Source organism: Dermacentor andersoni, chromosome 11 (assembly GCF_023375885.2).
Source record: "Dermacentor andersoni chromosome 11, qqDerAnde1_hic_scaffold, whole genome shotgun sequence".
NCBI classification, from domain to species: Eukaryota; Metazoa; Arthropoda; class Arachnida; order Ixodida; family Ixodidae; genus Dermacentor; species Dermacentor andersoni.
Genome location: NC_092824.1, coordinates 88,312,774 through 88,338,913, shown reverse-complemented (window position 1 = coordinate 88,338,913; position 26,140 = coordinate 88,312,774). Strand labels below are relative to the sequence as shown.

General features: G+C 47.3%; 1 protein-coding gene across 2 annotated transcripts in view; it reads right to left on the bottom strand.

Moving 5' to 3' along the window:
• LOC126517872 (calcium-activated chloride channel regulator 1-like) overlaps nucleotides 1-26,140 on the bottom strand; it is a 46,844-nt gene that overhangs the window by 7,460 nt on the left and 13,244 nt on the right. The window contains exons 4-7 of one of the 2 annotated variants that reach the window (XM_050167685.3): nucleotides 23,579-25,149; nucleotides 14,663-21,613; nucleotides 10,439-10,593; nucleotides 4,111-8,021 (exon numbers count right to left, since the gene is read on the bottom strand). In XM_050167685.3, coding sequence (XP_050023642.2) covers nucleotides 16,679-19,519 — 2,841 coding nt within the window. In that variant the 5' untranslated portion in view covers nucleotides 19,520-21,613; nucleotides 23,579-25,149 and the 3' untranslated portion in view covers nucleotides 4,111-8,021; nucleotides 10,439-10,593; nucleotides 14,663-16,678. Of the gene's footprint in view, nucleotides 1-4,110; nucleotides 8,022-10,438; nucleotides 10,594-14,662; nucleotides 25,150-26,140 lie in introns of both variants that reach the window. The other variant, XM_072285388.1, reaches the window with a different exon arrangement.

Sequence of the window (26,140 nt, the reverse complement as noted above, 5' to 3'; positions counted from 1 at the left end):
GGCGAACATGTAAAAAACTTTCTCAACTCACCGCATTCTGCTATCGCATATGAATAGAGCTTAACGCTGCATAAGCACATTCTGACATAATTGCTCGTTCGAGGTGCTAAACAAAGCCTCATTATACTGATTCCAATGGCTGGTCGGTTTCGTAGCCGCCTAAAATTTGCAAGCGAGTGCAGTGAAAGCACTTCGTTATCTCTTGTTGGCAAGACCTTCTGTACGTAACGTAAAGGCGCGCGCGTCAACATTCGTGTCGTTCCCTGCGAAATTTGTTTGTCGTTTTTGGGTACTGCTGATAAGCGCGATGGCCTCGCGGGGCCAACTGTAACAAACAGAAATGTTGGAGTGTCAGTTAGAGGGGCTTAGTTGGGGGCGGGGGGTAGGGGGGAGGAGGTACTAGAGTAAGATCTGAGAGTTTTTTTCTATTTACTTAATTATTTGTGGTACCCTCAGGGTATACAAACGTGTACATTTCAGATGGGAGGCAAAATGCAATAAATAGAACAGTACAATGAACAGTACAAGTAGAACAGTACAATGCCCACAAGAAAACATCAAAATAGCGACACATAACGTGATTGCCAACGGTGAAATTAGGTCAGTAACGGCGTTTCTGAGAAGGCCTTGATCAGACATACCGGTGCAAAAGAAAGGAAGACTGTCCCAGTAACTACCGCTTTTTATGAAGAATGAGTTGGTATAAGTTCTAGTGTTGCTACGAGGTATATTGACTTTGAGGGGATGATCTCGACTTGAAGTAATACATTAAAAGCTACTGGCTGCCTACAAAGAGAGTAGAGAGTATGACGTTACACTATTCCGTGATACAAGCATGCACGAGCAATTATCCTACGCCTTGACAGTAGTTTCATATTTAAAGCCGCTTTCATTTGCGTAACACTGGCTGTTCTGTTATAATTATTCAGTTTAAAGTGTGCTGAACAGTTCTGTACTGCTTCCAGCTTATTTATTAAAGTAACCTCGTATGCATCCCGCACTGATGACCCGTATTCTAGTTGCGGATGAACGTAAGTATTGAAAAGATGAAGGCTTAGCTAAGAAGGCGCAACTGTAAAATTTCATCGGAGATATTCTACGGTACTGTTTGCTTTGGATGCTATATTCTCAGCGTATTGATTCCAAGAAAAGACATGTTATGAAGAGGCCAAGGTAGTGGTATGATGCCACAGACTGCACCGGTGAACTACTGGGGATTTCCGACTCCAAGCAACAGTAAAGGACATACAAGTTGAACAGGTGGGACAAGTGGAACGAAGCGAGGAGAGAGATAAAAAAAGAAGCCACGGGAAGTGGTTAATGCAATGTTTTACAGCTAACTGCGATGTGTATAATTTGATGGTCACAGGTGTATGCACAGGAAAGTACGGCAGGCATCAAGCAACATTTAACGATTCTGCACCTTCGGCGCCACATTGAGATATAACCATTGTGGACATTCAGGACGACGTCGCCTGCCTGTTTACATAAATTATGTTTACTACTCATACCTCTACTTCTAACTACTACTACTACTACTTCTAACTACTACTACTTCTAACTACTACTACTACTACTACTACTACTTCTAACTACTTCTAACTACTACTACTACTACTACTACTACTACTACTTCTAACTACTTCTAACTACTACTACTACTACTACTACTACTACTACTACTTCGAACTACTACTTCTAACTACTACTACTACCTCTAACTACTTCTAACTACTACTACTACTAACTACTACTGCAGAAATAGCAAGTAGCGCGTAGTATGCAAAAGCACAACGGCTGCACTTATACCTACAAGGGAGGCTTGGAAAGCTGGGGTTTGAAAACCAGTCCATGCACTTTTTGTTACGGAGAAATTGCGTGGCCTTTGAGTCGTCGCTCAAGTGTGCGTTATAAGACCAATCTACCAGGAGCAGTACAAGTTTTCATGGCGTACCCATTAATTAACTACTTACCGGGTACAAATGCGGCCAACCAACTCGTCTGTGAAGCCTTAATGCACGGCGCAGTTTTGAATGTGTGAGATTCACCGCGATCTTTCAGCGGACTAATTCGTGCACAGAAAAGCTTATTACCGAAAAAAAAAAAAACAAATTCAACGCGCGAGACTAGTACAACACTGAAAGCAACGCTGTGCAGAAGGAAGTATACTCCAGGAGGCCTACTCTACACTGTTATTGGATGATGTTATTTGCACGAACAAGAACGCGGCATTATTTAAGAGCATTTTTAACCAGCATTACGTACTTATTGCGCCGCCAGTGGTGTTTCCAGGCGGTATCGCACGACGTGAGACCGAAGAAAAAAAATCGTCGGCGTCTGTAACTTAAGCTTTATTGTCTATTCCGCTTAGACCACGCACTGTACACGCACAACCGATCAGCAGTAATGCCAGTGTGTGCGTGTGTACAGTGGCACGCCAGCATTGGAAGGCGGACAGCTGCTCTGTATCTGCTGCAAGGTCAATTGAGCAGGCTGCAACGATACGTCCCCACAGTAAAATAATATACGCCCTTAAAAGTGAACAAGGGTGTAATCGGTCTATAACTCACATATTCAGACGCAATAAGGGTGTAAGAGTGTGAGTTATATACAGAAGTGTAATAAATGTATAAATCGGTTTATAATTCTTACCCTTACACCTTTTTGGATGAACCAAGAAGAGCGTAAGTGTGAGTTATAGACAGAAAATTCGTAGAGGTGTAAATTGGTCTATGGCTCTCCCCCCTACGCCCTTTCTGGGTGTAAGAGTGCCAGTTAAAAATTAAATAATGGGGTTTTACGTGCCAAACCCACTTTCTGATTATGAGGCACGCCGTAGTGGGGGGACTCCGCAAATTTTGACCACCTGGGGTTCTTTAACGTGCACCTAAATCTAAGTACGCGGGTGTTTCCTCCCCTATCGAAACGTGGCCGCCGTGGCCGGTATTTGATCCCGCGACCTTGTACTTAGTAGCCCAACACCATAGCCACTAAGCAACCACGGCGGGTAAGAGTGCCAGTTAGAAACAAAAAGTAAATAGGATGTAAATCGGTCAATAACTCACTCTCTTACACCAAAAATTGGCGTAGGGTGTTAGTTATAAACAGAAAAGTAACAATGGTTTTAATAGGTCTATAATTACCACTCTTATACACAAAAAGGCGTAATAGTGCGAGTTATGAGCCTATTTAGACCCTTATTTACTTTTAAGGGTGTAAATAATTTTACAGCTCATTTTATTTCGTCGTTTCTGCAGCCAAAGGCATTGCAAGTGTGTGTGCCGTCTCTGGAAGCCTAACCCTCCACTCGCGATTCGCGCATAGACTGTAACAGCACGGCGGCAACGAGGACAGAGACTGCGAAAGCGGGCCTCCAGTGTCTGTATAACTGCTAACGCAATAAAACTTAACAAAACGAAACAAAAGCAAGAAGAAAAGATTTTGAGTTTACCATGATGCTCTGATTTCGCTCAAATTTCGCAGCAAGATTGCATTTTCGGGGCCCCCGATTGTTCGCTCTCAGAGTTGACACTGTTACTGACTGATTTGTCGAGAAAAAAAATCATAATTTTGCCTGTGCTTCTCGGGGTGCTTACATCGCAGCCCCCCCTCGGCGATTAGTGCAGACCAATCACGAAAGCCACCCATACTTAGCCGAGCTGACACGCTGAAAGCAACCAGGAGATGTTATCCATATATTTTTTTGTTTGAGCACTACTTGCGATGAGAGGCGCACAACAACACAACTTTGCTTTCTTTCACATTTTCATAGACGTTCACAGATATTCACAGATATTCTTTTGCACGTTTACTATTTGATTGTCCGAGAAGATATAAAATGCGCGCGCTGTGAATTTTGTATTTACCACAATTGCTTGTGGGCTAGCATTCTCAGACTTCTGAGCAATAATTTAGTCGACTGCTTAAGACCTGGTATGACCAACATTAGTGATTAACTAGTGTAGCAATATAACCAGCATATGCGGCATAGATAAGCATATAGCATACTTATCCCTAAATTTATGCGGAGCTTCAGAGCGACGGTGAAAATTCACTTCGATTGTGCATTCAATTGCTATTGCAATAAAACAAAACTGTATTTGCACTTACCGTGAAATCGGTTCCAGGACAGCAATGAGGGTCCCGTTCATGTAATGATCAGCACGGTCGATGTACTCTGGTTCTCATCGTTGTTATGCTGGTCGTTGGTGCCATGTCATTTGTCTAGCTGACGTACTATTTTTTATCGTCTTAACGCTTGCGTATTTATCGTTCTTGGCATGTAGTAGCATGTAGTTATCGTTCTTGGCATGTAGCTCTTGGCGTGTAGTGCTGTTATGGATGGCGCACTAAGTGACTTTCTTCAATAATATTTTTTTTTTCACAATCAAAATCGTTTTATTTAATAGCGTATGTACCGCTACATAGGAAGCGGTGTCCCGTCCCGAGATTGAGCAAAATTTTCTTGCATACGATAAATAGGGATTTGATAAAACAAAACGTGGGGTCCTGTAACGTAAAGCTATTCCAATCTGTTTTCATTCCAATCTCGTGATGTGCAATTTACGTAACCGCAAGTATCGAACGGTGACCCACGGCGTTGTTGGAACCGCCCAATCAAATATTGTCCATGTTTATACGAAGTCACTTTCGTTTGCTTTCGAAAGCTAATAACATTGATCACTTTGGCAGGTTTTTCTTGCCTAAATGGCTGACAACAGGCGAAGAATGAGCAGAAGTGGAGAGAGTTTAGGTGGGTCTGAGCTAGCACAGTGAAAGTATATAACCGGATGAGGAGGGTGGCGCCGGCATCTGGGATTGGCCCGCTTCCCCTGTCCTAGCTTGCGGTGGCTGGTCGAAAATTGCGGCGGCGTGACACCGGAAGGTTGAGAAGTGCCACTAAAACGGATCCTCGTCGAAAAAGAGTTGGCAAAGCGTTGTCGAATACGTGCCGAAAGGGCTCACTAAAGTTATGCTGCCACCTAAAAATTATAATATACGCAAAAAAACTCCGTTCTCTCCGACAGCTCCGAATAGCCAGGGCTAGACTGATCGGTGGGTAGACGTCTTCTATTCCTTTCATAACGGGGCATTCTCCGACTATCACGGAGAAAGCACAGTCTCCTTCGGTATATTAATGCATCTGCAATGCGTACTTTGACGTGTTGAGTTGTCGCTGTGTTGCGACGTCTCGTGACGGAAAAGCGAAGTGGGCGCAGCGAGAAAGCTTGTGAGAAGTAGCGGAGGGTTAGTGGCGAAAAAGGTGTTGAATCAGGAATAATTATTTTTCGTTTGCTCGGTCTAATCATGCATAATCAGTGTGCACACGTAATATCGAATTGGAAGTTTTCGCGGTTTTCGTGACAACGTGTGACAGACAGGCGAAGCACGACAGCCTGAAAAATGTTTGACCAATCGTGGAGGGCTGATTGCAGAAATGGAACCGAAACAGTTTAGAATAGCTTTACGCTTTAGCGCCCCATGACATGTATTGCGGGAATGAAAATATTAAACAATGAATAACACAACAATAAGATATACAAGCGCAAATACGTTCTGGGACATACGTTACAGTAGGTGTAATTGCTTAAGATTGAGCTGTCGACTATCATCAGTGCAAACTGAAGGCACGAAACAGGTGACGCGTGCAAACGTTACGATACTAAATGCGAAATACGGAACCTTCACAAGTTTGGCGAGTCTGATGCCGTTCATTGCGAAGGACAAATATAAACTAAAAGAAGAACCGAGAGATGAATTGATCACTGCAGAAGAGTGCGGAATTGAGCCGGTTGGTTCACGATTCCGAGCAGTAAACAGCGCTAAACAACAGGATAAGAGAGGGACACAGACCACAACACTGACTAACAACCAAGATTGGTTGTTAGTCAGTGCTGCATGTGGTCTGTGTCCCTCTCTTCGTCCTGTTGTTTAGCGCTGTTTACTGCTCGGATGTGACCACGTCCCTTTTCGTTTCTGCAGTGCATCCGGAGACTGGATGTGCTGTTCACACTGGTAGCTCTCGCATCCAGAAGAGGGGCCCACAACACAATCCCTCGAGCATGCCCTCATTGCTCCGACCATTGTCCGCCAACGTCATCCGCACCGGTTCCAGAACGCCACGGGCGGATCGCGAGCGCGGTGTTTCCCTGGCGTAAATACTGGCAGCTGACCCACAAGCCTACACCGTAGGGCCGACACTTCGACGTGCGCCCTTGTCGCCTCCTGAAATTTCTAGATGCCATCGGATCACCCGCCCTAGATTAATCCCTCTCTCTCTCTCCCTTTCTTCAAGCATGTCGGACCCATTCAGTTTAGAAATTAGCACCACATGCGACCTATTTTTTCTCGCGTGGTTCTCAGCATGGTTTAGTTCTTGATAATCTAGTGACCAATGAACACAGTAGCAATCACAAGGCAACGGATGCCGCAATGAGAAGCTCAAACTGCAATAATAAAGAGACAAAGAACTAGTATTGGGACGCAATTGGTTCGAGTCCCATTATGTACATAAGTATAATGCGTGGAGTAGTACACAATGTTAATATTGATTGTCGCAGCTCAGTTAACGACCCAAGACGATAAGAACCCAGCACTGCATCGAGAACAAAGACTAGAAATATTCGAGGGGTTGGAATTTTTTTTTTTTTTTAGTTACAACTACATGAAAAAAAAAAGGAAGGCAATGAAACCAGACAAAGCCTATAGGAGGAATGAATTGTTATGCACGTTTGAAATGTATATATAATAGGGAAGCCAGACGAAAGTACAACTTGCAGTAAGTGGGCAAGCCAACTTCAACAGCTTTCAGCTGCTGAGCGCGAGGTCGCATGTTCTCTCTACCGGCCACCTATTGATGAGGGTAGAATGCTGAAACATCCATGTGAGATTATTGTGGCACGCTTTTAGTAACTACAGAAGTTCGACATCATTCCGGAGCCCTGCCCTTGCATAAGTTTTCGACGTTAGTACCCACACAGTCACTCAAACACTCCAGCGTCATACGTTGCACCTTCACGTCGTGTGACTGATCTGCAGTCATCAACTTGAAAGTCCCACATATTGCCAAACTACCAGGTTTTCTATAATACGCAGTGTTGACACTCATCACTATGCATCAAAGGCAAAATAGAATATAATAGCACGCATTACAAAAGAGCTCAGAAAAGGACAGAGAACAGAGAACAGAAAAACGCGGCACGTGACAGCCAGGCGCCAATTTCACGGAGATCAAAAGTTCGCTTGCTAGACGATCATGTGTCGAGTTCCATGAACGGTGTCTTAAGCATTTATTCAACTCTTATGCGACCTTTCTTCAGTTTTTCTATTGCTTTTTGACATACATTTGTGCATTCTTTCCGTCTTGTACAATTCGCTCTATCTGTTCCTTTCGTCTCTCTCTCTTTCTTTTTTTTTCTTTTTTTTTTCTTTTTTTTTTTTTTGCTCTGGCATCTTACCAACTTGCCTAGACTACAATCTATCCAAGGGACGTGGGCGAATTAGTTTCAATACTCCTTCCTCTTCCACAAAACTTCTTCCTCTGGCGTAGCTAACGTTTATGACCCTCCAACCCAGCCAACGTTTACTGGTATGTGACGCTGTCGACATGCAAACAAACATAACAATTTCAGAATACCGAACAGACTGGCAAACACGTTTACGACGAAGCGAGGACGCCTAATACCCTCACTGCTCATACGCATCACCGTTCAAACGGCCGTCTCGTTTTCCGCAACAGCGGCTTTTGGTGCGGTCCCAACGTCACCCGCTTTCTCCGCCGTGGCGGCGAGAAATGCGCTGAGGGAAGGTCTTCGACTTCCTAGCCGCCTCGAGCCCGCCACAACGCACGGAGGCTCTCCAGTGTCTGACCGCGAAGGTGCAGCTTCGCAGTCGATTACGTTGTTGTCGAGCGAGCCGGCTGTTGTCGAACCTGCCTCCTGGTCTTCGTGACAGAGCATCACCCACGAGTGAGCCCGCGCCGAACTGGTGTTGGTGGAAGAAGTCCTCGCCGCTCGTTCTGCCTGTACACACCGCGCAGCAGTCAACAGGTGAAACCGGCAAACTAAAGCAGAACGCAAAGGCGAGAACTTTGGTGTCACCGTCAACATCTGTTATCAGGTAACTGTTACTCCGTTGCATCAACCACCGCGAACACGACGCTAACCTCGCTGACATGAATCGTAAAGGCAACTATTGTTTTCTTCTAGTCATTACACCGGAGTCATTGAGCTTCGCACTTGGCGCACGACGTTAAAAAAAAATTATGGGGTTTTACGTGCCAAAACCACTTTCTGATTATGAGGCACACCGTAGTGGAGGACTCCGGAAATTTCGACCACCTGGGGTTCTTTAACGTGCACCTAAATCTAAGTACACGGGTGTTTTCGCATTTCGCCCCCATCGAAATGCGGCCGCCGTGGCCGGGATTCGATCCCGCGACCTCGTGCTCAGCAGCCTAACACCATAGCCAGCACGACGTTACGATGTGCTGGGTAACCGAGAGTGATTGGTCATGGGCGCCGCGCCGGGACGAGAGGCAGCATTGCGAAACCTTAACAATTCATTTACATTATTAGGGATAGCATGATGAGAAACAATATAGAGACAGAATAGGGCGGAGCCGTTTATACATCCTTCAAGACGCCTTAAAAGCCCTTAGTTCTCGAAACTTGGAAATTACATTCTTTTCGCGGGTGTAGGCCGTGCCTATTCTACGGATCGGTGGTCAAGGGGCCATTAACGTCTGTTGGGGCCCGTTGCTCCTCTCTAGTTGGGGGCAGAGTAATTACCTCACCCGTGGCTAACACTCTGGTTGCTGAGGGGTTATTTTCCCCTTTCTTGGTGGGCAAGTGGCTCTTTCTTTTTTCGTCGGGGGTAGTCGATTGTCGTCAGTGGGCATCACATCCCACCCAAACACATGAGACACGAGTCATACACCAAAAATGTTGTCGGCATAGGAGCGAGTCATAACATTAGTAACTTAAAAGGATGAAAGTGTGATCCGCTACGAAATAAGCCAGCAAAAAAGCACAGAAAGAAAATCTGCAACCCACCTTTGTATATGAGGGAAATAGAGCACACACCTATCGTAAGTAAACTTGTGCATATCTTGTCTACCCGCTCGCTGTGGTTGTTTGTTTGCTACCTAATACCTTTTACCATATTATCCCTTCAACATGTATATCTGCATGATTCAGGCGAAGATTAGTTGGACGAAAGTGTTTCGCGTAAATGCCTGCGTGGTTTGGGACGTGTTTGCACCGGTTGCCTACCGTGGTATCGGTATTCCAACTCGCCAAAATCAATACCACATCCACCTGTTCCTCTGCTTGGCGTATGCGAATGCTTGTTTTCATAGCCAGCTGTTATATATATCTCGACGTTGTGATTATCTTTTTGCTAATGTCACGGATTAGAGCGTACTTATGCGAAGCTCTATAGCCAAGTGGTGACACAGCTTCCGCTGCTTGAGTGAGCACGTACCTATAGCTTCTGCTACCGTGCATTTCAGAGTACTTCTCTAAAGCTGCTTCGAGCGATGTATACATGTGGTATAGTTAGTGTGCCCTTCTACTTATCTGTTTGTCGCATTGTTTACAAGGCAGTCGTGCAGGAACGCTTCAATTAAAAAAACGTTTTCTGGGTGTCATTACGCCTCCTTTCTTGGGGCTTTTCGAATTATTCGTATTACGACAACACTGTTTACGACGCCTAACATAGAACTCAGATTTTCGATATTCGCGATATTCCAGTAAATTCGACTGCGCAACGATTCTTCATCAGGGTGGACACTTACAGTCCTCACGCAGGTACACGTGTAAGTTAGGTTATGGAGGGTGCGTATTAGGTAGCTAGGTTCGCTGTGCGACTAACGGATGTACAACGTAGCTACATGTTAGGTGTCGAAATAATTCGTATTGTCAACATCTGCAGTTAACGTGCTCCCCTGAGCAACGGCATACAGACCAGGTATATATCCCGATAAATCCTATTTTCTTCGACGCCCGTTGAATGTAACCTGAAATCGAGGGCTGCGGTTCAAACTTGACTTAGCGGACATTTCAAGTGCACTCGTCAATTTCAGTTCGTGCGTCTGAACTGCCAATATATTCAGTTTTCGTTTTCGGTGAGCCATTGACCCGCCTACTTTCTTTTCTCACGGATGGGGTGTACTGCAGTGCTCAGCGATGATTCAAACGAGATAACCGGTCCGCATGACAGTCAGCGTTTTCTGCGCCACCAGACAGCGCTGGCTGGTAGCCGAGGGGCAGTATGCAGTCACATAAAGCGTCACAAAGGCTCTCACTTTCTTCTGCTACCACATCGCGCCATCTCGGCCTCCCCAGCATCCACTGGTGGCGCGGAAAGCGCTGGCAACCACGCGCTCCGACTATCATGTTTCGATCGTTGAGCCCTGTATAGGTGCAATAAAACTTACCTTTCTTTTAAGGGCGTGAGCCGCAACGGCTACTAGAAGAACGATAAGCGAGGACGCCAGCAAGACGCTGATAAGCCCATAGATAATGTAGGCGTCGACATACGTGGTGAACGTGTCATTCTTGATGCCGCCGTCTTCAAAGCCGGAAATGGGCGCTGAAACGATGAAACGTTTTATGACACCTTGTTCCATCTTTCTATATGAATCATCGGAGGCTCCAAACATGCTGCACGAAAGGGTACCGCGGAGATATCAGTATCCTGTATTTTGTTCCCGCGCTAGCTAGACGCCCCAAGGAAGGTGCGAGAAGCAGATGCAGTGCTCCTTATTAGGCCTTATTCAATCAATCAATCAATCAATCAATCAATCAATCAATCAATCAAAACAACTTTATCTCGCAACTTTAGAAGACAAAAAGGGTGGTCGAAGAAAAAGCTGCTACACTGCAGCTTGACTGGGCTCCAGCCACCCATCAGCAATGGAGACGAAACATATTTAGCATTACTAAACCGTCATAAAAAGGCACTGTACCAGACATACAATGAATCCAAGATTACAATCAAACACGCCTCTCTAAGGACATGTAAGAAGTAATAATGAAACAGAAGGGCTAACCACTCATAATATGCATACATAGTACAATGGCAAGACACATGCTACACATTCATCCGTCCTGGTCACTATCACTGCACCTGCGTCTGTAAGGGCAGACAGAGCCTTTCCTCGCCGGTTTCTTCTTAAAACGGGACACCGGTTTCATTAGCCCACGCTCTCAACGTCACCGCCGTACAGTTCTTGGGGAAAAACCGACGAGAAAAAAGATATCTTCTTACAGATGCCGATGACGGCTGTGCGAATCAAGCCTTACAAGCAGGGGAGCTGGACATCGGGCCAAATCTACCGGTTGCAAGGATTCAAGGTCGCGGATTATTTTTCGTTAATTGGGTCAAACGGAACAACAGGCTAAGTTGGCACGAATCACGAGATGACAGAGTCGCACGGGTCGCCATCGCGCTGGCTCACGTAAGCACATCTGCCGTCGTTTCTTCTTTCTTATTTTTTTTTGTTCCCCCTTTGTTATGATGATCACGCGGACATTGTTTCTCCGGGAAGGAAACCTTTTCAAGTGTGTAAGTCCATATTACATTTTGATCCTCAAGCAGGATTAAAACTTCTGTATCGATCTAGCGTGTTTCAATTAACTTGACCCACGCCTTTTTAAAGAAAAAGCAGGTGCGCGATGAGAGAATGCTACCACCTGAGTTTTGTTTACTGTCGCGCTGAACGGCTCAAAAGTTACATATTTACCGATGAGTCATAGTTGGCTACAAAAGTATTAATTAGCTCTCTCTTAGCGTATCGATTTAAACGCGACACCCTCGACGAACAATTTGTAAACCGCGTCGGCAAATATGGAACAAATCAATTTGCGTCCGCGAATGCAATTTGTGCGTTTCATTTTTTTTCCCCGAGCTTCCAAAAAAGCGGCCGAAATCTGATTAAGTCCCTCTCGATCAGGCGCCCGCGCATGGCGATGTTAGCGCCATCAAACAAGTTTCGCACGAACACTCCATTACCAGCTGCGGTGGCTAAGCACGAGGTCACGGGATCGAATCCCAGCCACGGCGGCTGCATTTCGATCGGGGCGAAATGCGAAAACACCCGTGTACTTAGATTGTACTTAGATTTAGGTGCCCGCTAAAGAACCCCAGGTGGTCCGAATTTCCGGAATCCCCCGCTACGGCGCGCCTCATAATCAGATGGTGGTTTTGGCACGTAAAACCTCATAATTTAATTGTTAACCAGCTGCGGTGGTGCTTTAGTTGCTATGGCGTTCAGCTGCTGTTCACGAGGTCGCAGGTTCGTTTCCCAGCCTCCGGCGGCCTCATTGCGATGAAGCTGAATGCAAAGAAGAGATCGTGTACTTGTATTTAGGTGCGCGTTATATGTACCGGACGCGCAAGCTCTCCATATACCAACAGCAGCGCCAAATCACACAGCCTACAGCGAGCGGGGGAATCACATCTTGTAGGAAGCGGTTGCGCATTCACGATGGCATCGCGCCAGCGTTTATCTTAATGTGAGCGTTCACGCGTTCCACATAAACACGTTCCACGTAACATCTTCTACAATGATATCAAATAATATTTAACAACGTAGCCGTTCTGAAATAAGAAGACGGTTCCTTCGGAGACGTGCCGTCAGTGGCGGCGACCACAGGGTGAACGGGTAATACGCGGTAATTAGTCGCTAATTACCAAAATTTCAATAATTGGCTTCTGAACTTTTAGCTCCAGCAGGCTCATTGCAATTGATAAATTGAAGCGGGCATTAGCCGTATATTAGCCGTATCAACTTTTGGATCTGCAAAAAAAAAAAAAAAGATGGCATCACCGCCGAATTGCGCACGACGAATTTCGGCTATAACAAGCGCGCGAAATTAAAATTAAATTGTGCAAACACCAACGCTCTGACTATGAGGCAGGCCGTTGTGCGGGGGGTGGGGTCAATCCGGAATAATTTGCACCACCTGGGGGTTCCTTAAGGTGCACCCAAATTTATGCTCCTTGCTGTCGCAGCGCGCAGGGTATACGCGCTACTGGATGACGTTCTCGATCGAAAAATCTGTATTTGATTCCATCATTCGAATACAATGTATTCCATGTACGCCGATAAAAAGCAAACATTTAAGTAGGCCAGAGGAGTCGACGTCGGTATCCACGACACCAGGGATAGCTGTCGCAGGAACTTTAACAGAGTACCATATCGGGCAAGTTGGTGCATATATTTTAAGAAATATGTGTCAACAAGTTTAACCTAGCGCCGCGCACCAATTCTAAGCTGTAGAAGGAACTTCAAGGTGGTTTCACCACTTGTATTTTGTTGTTTGCGTCGTTTTCTCGCTCACTAAGCCTACTCTCGCGTTAAGAAGAGATTGCAGACGCGTAATTTACTAATCCAATTCATACCAGGAAATTGGTGAATTCTTCCAAGTTATAAGCTTTTGGGGCTGCTATAAAGTAAATGCTACTGTAAAGCGGAATCGCATGCGTATTGAAATTAGAAGAACAAAGGCAACAATAATCAATAATAATAAATTAAGATTAAAGAGAGCGATAGAGAAAGGAGAGTTAGACATTTACTTTCGGTTTCATTTACGAATTGCCTAGTGCAAGAATTTATATCTATTTTTATACCTATATTTTTAACCACTTGGAAAGATGCTGCCGTTGCGATCTAACAGAGACAACTCTTCAGTTTATTTTTATTTAAATAAAGAAGTGACTCGCCATCCCGACCCTGCGAAAGTGGATGTCCAACGAAGCTGTTCCAAAACCATCACTACTGCTGCTGAGGGGGGGTATGCAATGCTTTAGATGCTTCGGATGCTTGGTTTGAGCTTACTCTTTATTGAAACGTATGCTGTGCTGCGTGTCGTGTGGGTGATTTCAACGAATGTATGCACTGTTCACTTGACTTTGCTGAATGCTTGTGGCCTCTGCATTATGAGGGGGATGAGCAATTGCATTTTTACTTGCTTAGGCAGAGTATGAGCTTTTGCTGAAGACGACAGATACTTGGTTTGAGCTTACTCTTTATTGAAATGTACACTGTTCTGTACGTTGTATGCGTGATTCCAATGAATGTATGCACTGTTCGCTTCACTATGCTGAATGCTTGTAATCTCTGCATTATGAGGGGGATAGGCCAGTGCATTTTTGTTTGCTTAGGTAGAGTATGAGCTTTTGCTAATGATGATAATTTTTATTGACGGACGAACATGAAATATTCCGACCACCGAGAGGCAAGTAGCTTCGCTGTAAAAACGTCCCAAGCTAATGAACAACGAGAAAATTATTTCTTAGGCTCTGAAATTCAGCCACAGGGACGCGGAAAACCGCATTGTGTTCGACCAACTTCCCTGTTAAATATTTATCTTTTCTCTTTTTTTTTTTGTACGTTTAATATTGATTACCGTTTGTGGCAGTTGCTATTCTCCTAATTGGAACATGTGGTGCCGCATTTAGGTCTAGACGAAGTTTGCAAAGAGACAGTTCCAATATTATTTTTCTTGCATTAGTAAAGGGGCGACGAGATAGGAACAAGTGTTTAATTGTTTCTTCTTCTGTGAAAAAAAAAAGAAACATTGGAGTGCACCAAACCTGACCTTTGGAAATAAAAATTCAGGAAGCGAAACTTTCGAGATAAGAACGGCCTGCTTACATGCAGAGGTTGTTGTCATCGGCAACTCCATGGTCACTGGCTCTTGATATCCCGTCTGCGAAACACACTGCTTTCCGATGGCCGTCAGCTTTCTGCACACTTCTGGCGCATTCGGCGCTAAACTCACCATCAATCCAGCAATCCGCTCAGCGGCATGTTTCAGCAGCCTCTGTAATGTCGGAGCGCCTCTTTAATTGCCCTTTGTCTTGCCTCACCGGCGGTAATGCTTGGCATGGTTGAAGGGAAACCTCACCTACAAATTGCCTGATGTTATATATATTTAAAGGACGCAATAATGCTTTACACGGACAATAGATACGTACACAGTGTTCAGGTTGCGCCGGACGAGATTATTCTGAAGGCCGTTCCTCTAATCTGATAACAGGTGCTACGCATATGTGCCTTCGGTTCCGCTGTTTTGTTATCTGTGCCTTCGTTTCCGCAGTATTGTTATTTGCTGGTGCCAGGGCCCCCCACTTGGCGACGGAACTGTAGTTCAAAAATTCAGGATCAAAAGTACCTTTTTTGGTCAGGAAAAGCCAATGGAACTGTAGTCAAAAATTCAGGATCAAAAGTACCTTTTTTGGTCAGTAAAAGCCAGTGAGCGTTTGAATAAAATGATACAAGTTTTCTGAAAGTGGGTTTGTGAAATTAAGGTAATTTAAGGTACCACGACCTCGCGCTTCAAACCGGAACTGTGGTGCCAAAATATGCGCTCAAAAGTATCTTTGTGCTTAACTATATTAGGTAACGTCGTTTGAAAATAGTCACGCTTTCTATACGTCGAAGTGTCAAACTAAGTCGTCGAGCTGCACAAGATATTCTCATTCGTTCACTCGCTGCTGCTCCTGGATTGCAGAATTCTGCACGACATCTTACCGAAGTAAGTCTTCAGTTGCTTTGTCCCTTGTTCTCATCCGAACCCTGAACTTTTGTCATACGATAACCGCCTTTTTTTTGTGATGGTAATGTTTCATTGTGTCCTGACAAGACATAAAACTTATTTGAACTGTCGCTTCTAGGGAAAAAAATCAGATAGTCTTAACCAAATCAAACAAGAGAAATGACAATTTACGCTCACTCACTCTTCCTAAACGGTCGTTCTGATCACGGGCCGCCAACAACGCAATCACTGGAGCACATGATCTCGCTTATTGGGGCGACTATTGTATTTCCCGTGTGAGCTATTGGCCGAGAAACTGAGAGTCAGGAGAAACGCAAATTCCCTTTAACAACCCGAAGCCAACGACATCATCAGCAAGAATTCTGTCGCAGTTTCAATCCAGCGGCAAACATATTTAAACCGATTATCATTCTGAGCCTACATCAGCAATTTTGTCTCTATCTAGTTAGCATCTTTACACCGCTCTTCCCAGTGGCCAAAGTTGTCTACTGCGTAGCTTGGGCCACTAGGCATGTATCGGCTGCTCTCCAGCCAGACAACATGAGCAACTGGGTATGCGCCCGGACATACAACTTGCTGCTGGCTGCGGTCTGCCAAATGCATGGGTCCCTGAATATGTGCCACTGAATATGTGCTCGAGCAGACAACGTATACTCAATAACACCACTTGAATGCTAATCGCATTAACGGAGATAATTCTCAAAGTATGCGTTGTCTGTTTGATTGTTTGCTTGTTTGCTTTGCTTGTTCTTGCTTTGCTTCGCTTCGCTTTGCTTTGCTTTACTAGCTTGCTTGCTTCTTTGTTTGTTTGTTTGTTTGTTTGTTTGTTTGTTTGTTTGTTTGTTTGTTTGTTTGTTTGTTTGTTTGTTTGTTTGTTTGTTTGTTTGTTTGTTTGTTTGTTTGTTTGTTTGTTTGTTTGAGTTTACAACAAACAAAATTGTCTTTGCTATTGTTCCGCGCTGCGCCGGCCGACATGGTACCCCAGTGACAAACGGCCATAATGCAGGCCTCAGCAGAAATCTGCACAAAGAAAGAAGAAAAAGAAACGATAAAGTTTTATCGAATCTGGGAACCATGCAAGTCAGTGTTCCACGTCTTTCGCCATAGAACTTCTAATAAAGGCGATCGGATTGACCGAGGTTGGGTCTCGGTCGCAGAACAATGGGTCTCGCTGTATTTCCCGGCTTCGGCTTGTCCGCGCTCGGTCGGCTTTGCGGCGGCCGTATGCCGGGGTGCGTAGCTCTCGCCACGTTGGACAGCGGCGACTCGCGACCTTGCACGTCTTGGGTGCGCACTGCCAGGTACAAGGTGAAGGCACCACCGTCCGGAGGAAACAGGCGGGCTGGTACCTGTATGGCGACGCGGTGTTGCTTCCGCGCTGCCAGCGGCTTCAGGCTGCCCCGCAGGAGGTCCGACTCCCGGATCTGAACGGCGCGCCGGAAGTTCTCCTCCAGCTCGCTCCCGCGTCGACTGCAGCGCAGCTCCACGTGCTCCACGACGCCGGCGTCCAGGTGCGAGCCCATGGCCGTCCACGAGAGCTCCAGCATCCACCGCGCACCCCGCACCGTGGACGCTTCGACCAGCAGGTCGGAGACGGCGCCTGGACCGATGGGACTGCGCTCGCGGTAGCCGACCAGCTGAAAGGAGCCCGCGTCCACGTACCGCTCGAACATGGCACAAGGCTCGCCTGCCTGGGGAGCCTGGGACGCCCACTCGTCCTGGGCGCTGGTGTCCTCGGCCAGGTCGATCAAGCGGTACGCCTTCTTGGGCAGCACCATCAGGTTCTGTGGCTTTCGCGCCAGGTCGGCGAGCGAGCTGCGGCAGACGTGGGGCAGCGTGGCGCGAGCGTTACTCTCGTCGCCCGCAGCGCGTACCACCAGATGGTACCGCCCCGCGCCCGAGTGGTCAGTGAAGAAGGCCGAGTAGATGCCGTCGCCGGCGCTCGTGTCCGCACCAATGCCGTCGTCGTAAAGAGTGATGACCACGTGTCTCCGGCGGGGCCGGCTCACCGAGGCCCACACCGAGGCTCCGAGGACCACGTTGTTCCCTCTGGAGAGGCGCGCGTGCAGGCTGGCGACCACCGGGTAAGTGACCCACGACGCCGACGCCTGCGCACGTAGTTGTACCGCCGACTTGTCCCGCACGCCACGTGACGTCACCAACAGCGTCACGCTGGATGTCGTCGTCTCGCCTCGGCCACCGCCGACGATAGGCGACACTTGAACCGTCCATCGGCCAGGTTTCATTGACGGGAAAGAGAAGACCACGGACTGCGTCCGCAGCACGTCCTTGGTGCACTCGGCACTCGCCTCGTGGTACAACTCGTCATCCGGGTCGCGAACGCGCACGGCGAGGAACTCGACCGCGCTCCCCACGATCGCCACGCGGCTGTCCGCGCCCAGCGCGGCATCGACGACGAAGGAGACCTGGCGCTCGCCGCGCACCCGTAGCTCCTCCCGGCGCACGATGACCTCCCGGTGGTCGGGCTGGGTAAGCTGCTGCGCCGCGTCGGCAAGGGCATCGTCCAGGAGACTGGCGTAAGCGTCCCCGTCGCCGGGAACCCAGAAACTCATGCCGCCCATTCTGGCGGCGAGCAGCTCCAACGCCGGGTCGGCGCGCGAACCCAGCGCCACCGTGCTAACGATCAATCCCGTGTCCCAGGGTCCGGCTGCCGTTTCATTCTTCCCTCCCAACACCGCTTCGTGCGTGACAAGCACCGCGATGGCGCCCGCAATGTGGGCGCCTTTCAGGAGCTGGACGGCGCGGTTGAGTCCTCTGACTGCATGCACACCCGGCCGGCCGCAGCCGTAAGGAACGAGAAGTCTGAGAGCCCTCCTGGAGCGCGCCTCAAGCTGCGTCAGGTTGGCGAGGATGTGAGCCTCGCCTCCGGCGAGCGCCATCAGCGCAAGCTGCGTGCCGTCCGGCAACCGAGACTGGATGAAGCGGGACACGGACCGGTGCACCTGACGCATCCAGCCGGCGCGGCACATCCCTTCCGAGGCGTCCAGTAGGAGCACGACGCGAGTGGTGGCGTTCTCCCTCGGCCGCACGAACCGGAAACGGGGCTCGTTCGGCGGGCGGTTCCACTCTCGGTTTAAGGTAAAGTCTTCGTGAGCGTAGATGATCTCCGACGTACTTCTCCGCTGACAGAGGACGTTGTGCTGCGTGGGAAGGTACCTCGCCGTGAGCGGGTTGTTCGCCGCCGCGTAAGGCATCCGCAGTAAGCTCATCAGCGTCTGTCTGCTGTTGAGCTCAAGGAACAAGTGGCAATCAGGCCGAACCATGCCCGTCGGCGTCACCGCGCATCTGGTCCCGTCGGGTAGGGACAGCACGCCCGCCAGGCCCTTCGACAGGCTCACCGGAAACACCGTGTCGTTGTCGGTCACCGCCATCGGAAAACGCCTGCTGCCTGGAATACCGATCTCGTCAAATATTCCGTAACGGAACCGTGGCCAAAGATGCACGAACTCGTGCTCGGGAGCAAGGCTGTCGGGCGCCGTGGAGACGGGCCGGGTATGCTGTTGGTGCATGATGGCGGCGTCCGGAACGATAAGCATTTCGCCGGGCATCCCGCAAGGCAGAGGCTGCACGACTTCCATGCGCGGCTTCACGTTGTCCTCGGACGGCACCACGCGCACCTGGGCGACCTGGTAGAAGTCGGCGTCCAGCTCCCCGTAGTACCGTCGGCGGCGCCAAGAACTGGGCACCTGTACGGTCACGCTGTCTATCCACGCGCGCCCTGTCACCTCGCGCAGCTGCCGGGAGGCTAGAGTCAGGAACCGCTGCAGGTTCTCCAGGAAGAAGTCCTGTTCCGGGACGTTCCTGTGTATGGCTACTAGCAGGTGCACCTGGCTGGCGGTGCGCTGACTCTCGGTGCTACATAAGCTGATCGCAAACGACAAATACAACAGAGTACACCGGCAACGTCCCATTGGGTTGCGGTCTGCTCGCATTGTGGTTCTGCCGCAACTGCTGCTCCTTCTGACCTCAACTGATCGCCGATATCGATTCCTTGAGTCTTATTGGTTCGTTCGTCGGTTTCAAGTGAAATGGTAGACCCCACTACGGAGGGTAAGCCATGAATCGGGCGGTAGAAGATGACAAAAATGAAAGAAATGTTAGAAAAAGAAAATACTTCAGTAATAGTAGCAGTAAAGGAATATACATATAATGTAAACTTAACGAAGTATCGTGGTGTGTTGAGCTATTGTAAAGTGAATATTGATAAATAGAATAAAGAACAGATTATATACCCACTGTTAGTGCTCGCTAGAATAGAATACGAATACAATTGACATGACAGCCTCTTCCTGTCACACAGAAAATTGACAATGGCATCATAATTTTCTGTGGCAGAAACTCAGTGCCAACGACCCAAGGGAGAACTTCACCTGAAAAGCAAGGCCCAATTCCCAGTCATCTGCCGTGTCCTGTCCGTGACGATTACGAAACGCGGATGATGACGACTATGTGAATTAAGCCTAAAGCCACTAAGGCCCAGCCCATACTGACGACGTAGGCCATCTGAAGGCGTTTCCCTTGTAATGAAAACATACGGCACGGTGAAACGAAGCGTTTTATAGTTTCATTTCGACTACAGATTATCACATTAAGCCCTGCGTTTGATGGTGATGTTGATGATGATGAACCTTCATAATATGGCTCGCACCCACTACGGGGGATGGGCCAAGGATCGGGTGTTTATGCGCACAGTTAATGAATTCAGAAAAATGAGCTTGAAAAGATAAAGCAACGAATAATAGTAGCTTCTACATAGTCTCTTTCTTCCCGTGCCTACGTGTCGGATTGCTACCAAGACGAAGTCTGTGCTTGCTATTCCTTACTTCTTTTGCATCCCTGAATCACACATTTCTTTTCCTTGCCACCTCTTCTCGTCAAGGGCAATAACTTTTTCAAATTTTACTACGTAAGCTTAAGCTTGCCTCTTTTTTTTCATTTTACTGTGTTTTATGCTTTCATGCTACATTCCTTTTTTTATGTACGCGTGTCCTCTGTGCCAGAAGTTACCTTTTCTTTACTTTACATGTTGCTATATCCATTTATTTGTTTTTTTTTTTCTATACAGGCAAACCTTGATTTAGCGAAATTCAATGTTACGAACATTTTTCTCAAACACCCCACCATCGGGCGAGCATGAAGCGAGCGTGATCGCCGCTTGATACGGACACCCGCTTTATGCGATACCCGACGGCGACGCGCGAGCACGCACTCCACCCTAGAGAGTCTGCTAAGAGTATGGCATTTGCACTGTTCAGCAGATTCAGTTTCGGTTTCCTACATGAAATTGGTCAGAAATTATTAACGCTACTGAAATTAACAACGTCAACTTCTCGCGTCTCCTAAATCAGTTGCGATTTCATCAGATAACGGGCTTCAAGTCTTGCATTAGGGTCAATCTGCTGACTCTTTCAGCTCAAGATCTAAAATAAAAAAATTAATTAAATTCTACTGTTTGACGTGCAAGCACCACGATCTGACATGAAGCATGCCTTAGTGGCCACCTGGGGTTCTTTAACATGAACCCGATGCACGATACACGAACGTTTTTTGTCATTCCGTCCCCTAGGGAATACAATTGAAAGATTAGTCTAATGTACATAATTATCTGCCTAATTACTTGGGCGAGTAATTAAATGTGTGCGTCACTGCTGTAAAGTAAAACTTGAGGAAATTGGTTAGCCATCGCATCTTTCCTTTCTTTTATTGAAGTAACTTTGGAACGCCTTTTCTTAAACGCCCTGTATATTGTTCCTTCGAACTTTAAAAACATCGTTGCTATACTTCCAACCTAACAAAATATAATAAGAACAATTTACCCTGTGTTGCTTTCGCTGTTATCTCGACAGAAAGAGCCGCGATTACTCAGGAAAATTTCAAAATTTTCAACCTTTACAAGTGCCGAGTTTCTGGTCCACCAACCGCTTCAACTGCACGCTGCAAGCCGACGCCGGACTGTTGTGACCCGTCATTGTCTGTTAGCTTACAAAGCGCCATGTTCAGCAGGCAACCTGTCGGCAATGCTTGCACTGAAAGGAGGAAATTAGATTTGTGCATGCCACCCTATATTTCCATGCTTGTGTTTGTTGTTCTAAGAACTAAAGAAAGAGAAAACGTTTGACATTCGATTCGGACAGTTCCCGGTTTGAACACATCCCCCAATCTTTGCAAAGTAGCACAGCTTTTTCAGTTGGCAAATTCTACCTTTCCGGCATCACAGGAATGGCACCACACAGGAATAGTTGTGCACGAACTTCCCAGGACCCTCGAAAACTCTGACGAAAGCGGTGTCAAAGAAATTTACGTGTCGGCTTCCACGCAGAAGCCTCACTCGTGTAAGAGAAATATAGGGTGATCATTTCTTTTAAGTTCTATGAAATTTTTCTTAAAAATCACCTGTGGCAGCTAGATAGCATAATTGGTGTCCTTGAGCTGCGTTATTCGAACAGGCGGACTTTACTGGCACGGGAAATGGAAACTCATATTCAACTATTTACGCGAAAGTTGGCTAATTAACTTAATATTTAATTACTCTACAGCACGTATTATAATTTACGAATTGTAGCCGGTGAGTTTGCGAGGCGCATCCACTTGCAATAAATTTCCAGAATGACCCCAGTTTGACCACGAGAAACTGGTCAGCGGAATGTTCTCCAGCGTAACGACTTCGTGCGTAAATAAAATTGCAAGTTTTTATATATTGCTGGCAAAAAAAAATGAAGACCAACCGCTAACATATAACGAAGCGAAATTTCTATCGGCGCGTCAGATAGCATCAATCGGCTCAAGAGCAATTGTCAACAGGTAGCTTCGGTTTCTAACAACACTGCGAAAAAATGCGCCGCGGCAAACCAAAACGATGTTCGCTGGAACGAAACCGCGGAAGATGTTTCGCTTCGTCCTATAGATTCGTTAGCAAACAGCGCGAATAACGGGACTCAGAAAAGAGACACACAACACAAGCGCTGACTTCCAACAAGTATGTTTCTGCGCGAGTGCAGAATATATAGGCAGAGAAGTAATAGCAAAAACATAAATGGCATGAAAACACGAAAAGAATGACTTGAGATGGCATGTGGGCGGAGATCGGTTAAGTTTACGGGTACGCGATTTCCTTGTCTAATAACTGGATGGATGGTGAACATAGGCATGAAGGACCACGTTGGGTGATGGCAAATGCTTAGATAATTTCCCGCGTGCGCTGGTCAGCGTGCTTTTGGATGAGAGTGACTTTTCTAAAATAGGGGATGCATTTGCACAGCTTGCAACGCAGAGCGAGATTGCTGCTGTAATTTTGTTTTATGTTGTTGGCATGCTCCCGGAGGCGATCATTGAGGCAACGTCCCGTGTGTCCTACGTAGGGGCCCCCCCGCACTTCACGGGTATTTCGTGAACGACTCCTGTGATGCTCCAGCAGAACTTTTTGTTGGGCTAGTTGGTGCATGTTACTGAAGTACTAAAGCGCCAAACAGACGACACAAGAAGAGACACGGACGAGCGCTGTGATGCGGCTGCTGAGGGGCTCCTGATGGTTCTTGTCGCAACCTTTTTTGTGGGGGTTGTCTTGGTTGACCCTTCTGTACAAGGTGGTCAGCTTGCCTGGGGCTGAAAAAACAACCGAAACACCCGCCCTTCCCGCAGCCTTTTTCAATCTGTGGGACACCTCGTGCCCATGGGGAATGACAGCCGTGTTCGAATTATTGATCTCGGTTTTGGGTGTCTTCTTTCTTTGGTGCATTTCCGCTAACATGTCTTCCGCTAGCTGTACCAGGAGCTAGCTGCCTATTTATTCTGCGCTCCCGCAATAAACATACTTGTTGGAAGCCAGCGCCTGTGTCGTGTGTCTCTTTTCTGTGCCCCGTTATTCGCGCTGTTTGCTAAAGAATGTGTTCGTACCAACAAGCCCGGCTAGCCACAGTTCTGAAGACCTATACATGTTTTGATAAGGATAGCACTCATTCCCTTTATTACTAGTACTGAAAAGGTGTGCTTACCTCTCGTTCACTGAGAAGCGGAACATTTCGCGCTGCTGTTCCTCCCCAAGTTGTTACACCACACAGCCGAGCTGCACGCCTTGTGCCCTTTCCTCGGTTTTTCGACATTGCCGGAAGATTCGCGCCCGCAGAAAGGAAATCTTCAACCGCAAAGCACAAGAACAAAACTTGCATCTGCATTGAAAGCGGCAGGAGCAGACAAACAGAACGGCAGCCGAAGCGATAGCAGAGACAGAGCCGTCCGTCGGCGCAACAACTGAAACGACTAAATGCAAATATCGGCTGCGAAAATAGAAACTAGGCAAAAACCACAATTTATTTCTACATATAATCGATTCACCGTATTTTGTTACCGTGTATGTTGAAACGATAGAGCCAAATATTCAAAATAATTTGACTTTTCTGCTGGCTACCAGGAAAATGGCGACGCTTTATTGCCGATGCAGAAACTAGCCCAACTGTCCACCCACTGCACCCTTAAAAACAGTTGCACCCTTTGGGGGGTATATTTGCCACACAACAATAATCGTCATCTGTCTTGTCCGCCTTTCCTTTCTTTAACGCGGCGAGCCCGCTACTTTCCAGTAACGAACGGCCTGCGCGTTATCAGCGTGATATAGCATTCCCGACAGGAAAGTAACAAGCGCAGCGTTTTCAAGAAAGGAAATGCAGGCAAGACAGATGACGATTATTGCTGTGTGGCAAATATACACTCCAAAGGGTGTAAACGTTTCTTAGAGTGTGATGGTGGTACACATCCCCGGCGCGCCCAAGCAGTTTTACAGACGACACGAAGCGACGCCTCTCAACGTTGCTAGACTAGGTCTAGACTACTAGACTAGACTAGTAGCTTTCACGCCTCTAGGCGCCAGTGCACCGCCGCGGGTTTGCTTCGTTCGATGGGTGGCCGCCATGTTTGCACCGGCGCTTTGCGGAGCGAGGCCATGCGCTCACGTGCTCATCCTAAGAGTTGACGAGCCTTCACTTTACATTCTGTAATTTTAACCCGTATGCCAGAACGTTCCTGCAGCCAACGTTCTGCCTCGACTCAAGAAAGTAGAGATAGCAGCGCCATCCCTCGATGGAAATTGTTACTGCGCTATATGATCATACACGGCAATTCTCAAGACGCGTAGTTCCTTCATCGGTCTAGGGGTGGCGCATTGCTCCACTCGGTGGAGCGGAGGACGAGCTTTCGAGTCGAGGATCGTTTGAGAATACGGGGTTACGTAAGTTGACGAGTCCGCCGTGTGCCATTGTGGATGGAAAATCCGCGCGCAAACATCACTATCGTCATGAGACAGTCATAAGCGAGGAATTTCGGAGGCCGTCTGTGGTGGAGCAGGCGACGACATGGAGGCATCGTACGCAGGCGGCTGGTCTGCTCCCTGCGAAGGAACAGAGCTGTTCGGCTGCCTTGTTCCGATGCCGTGAACTGAAGCGGTTGTCGAGTCGATGACGCTGCCGTAAGGGGGCGGTGGGTCGATCAGTACACTGTGCATTCCTCCGAACGACCCGCCTTTCGTTGCAGTGTACGCAGGCGGCGGCGTCCGTGTTGCCAGTGGATTATCCTGCGAATGGAAAGCCTTTCTATATTCAGCAATTCCATGACGCAGAAAGAACTTCAAAAGAAACTTAGCACCTCGCGATCAGCGTTAAAGCGAACGATCGTAAGCGTGACTCCACTTCAAAGTCTGTTTCCTTCATGTGGAAGAGGAACAGGAAAAGAAGGAAGGAAAGGTAGGGAGCTCGACCAGACGCATGTCCGGTTTGCTACCCTACATGGGGGAGTGGCTTAAGGGATGTAAAGAAAGACAGGAGATGGGGGAAGAAAGTACTCAGTGTGAACACGTGTCGTTGTCCATCACTTCGCGCCTATAATCGGTCACTGAGTTATCAATATAACAAATGTACTATAGAGAGCTCATTCATAGCCAAATGGTTTTTGCGCTAGAAGATGCGGACAAAGAAAGGGGTAATGGAATGTACGGTGTTGCCCGCAATTTGTAGCGCGAAAACCGAGGTTGAACTGCGGTTCTCTTCTGTCGGTGCCCATTCTGTCACCCTAATGGTCCAACGGTTATCTAATCTGCCCATTACAGGCTGCCCAGAGCCATTTTTTCCCTTAATGTCAATTAGAATATAGTCTATACCCATTTGATCTCTGACCTTTCTGTTTCTTAAAGTTATGCCTAGCATTCTTCGTTCCATTGCTCTTTGCGCGGTCCTTAACTTGTTCTCAAGCTTCTGTGTCAGTCTCCAAGTCTCTGCCCCATATGTCAGCACCGGTAAAATGCACTGATTGTATACCTTCCTTTTAAATGATAACAGTAAGCTTCCAGTCAGGAGCTCACGATGTCTGCCGTATGCCGATCCAACCCATTTTTATTCTTCTGTGAATTTTGTTCTCATGGTCAGGGTTCCGCGTGATTAATTGACCTGTAAACGTACTCCTTCACAGACTCTAGAGGCTGACTTGCGATTCTGAACTTTTGTTCCCTTGCCCGGTTATTCATCATTATCTTTGTCTTCTGTATATTAATCTTCAACCCCACTCTTACA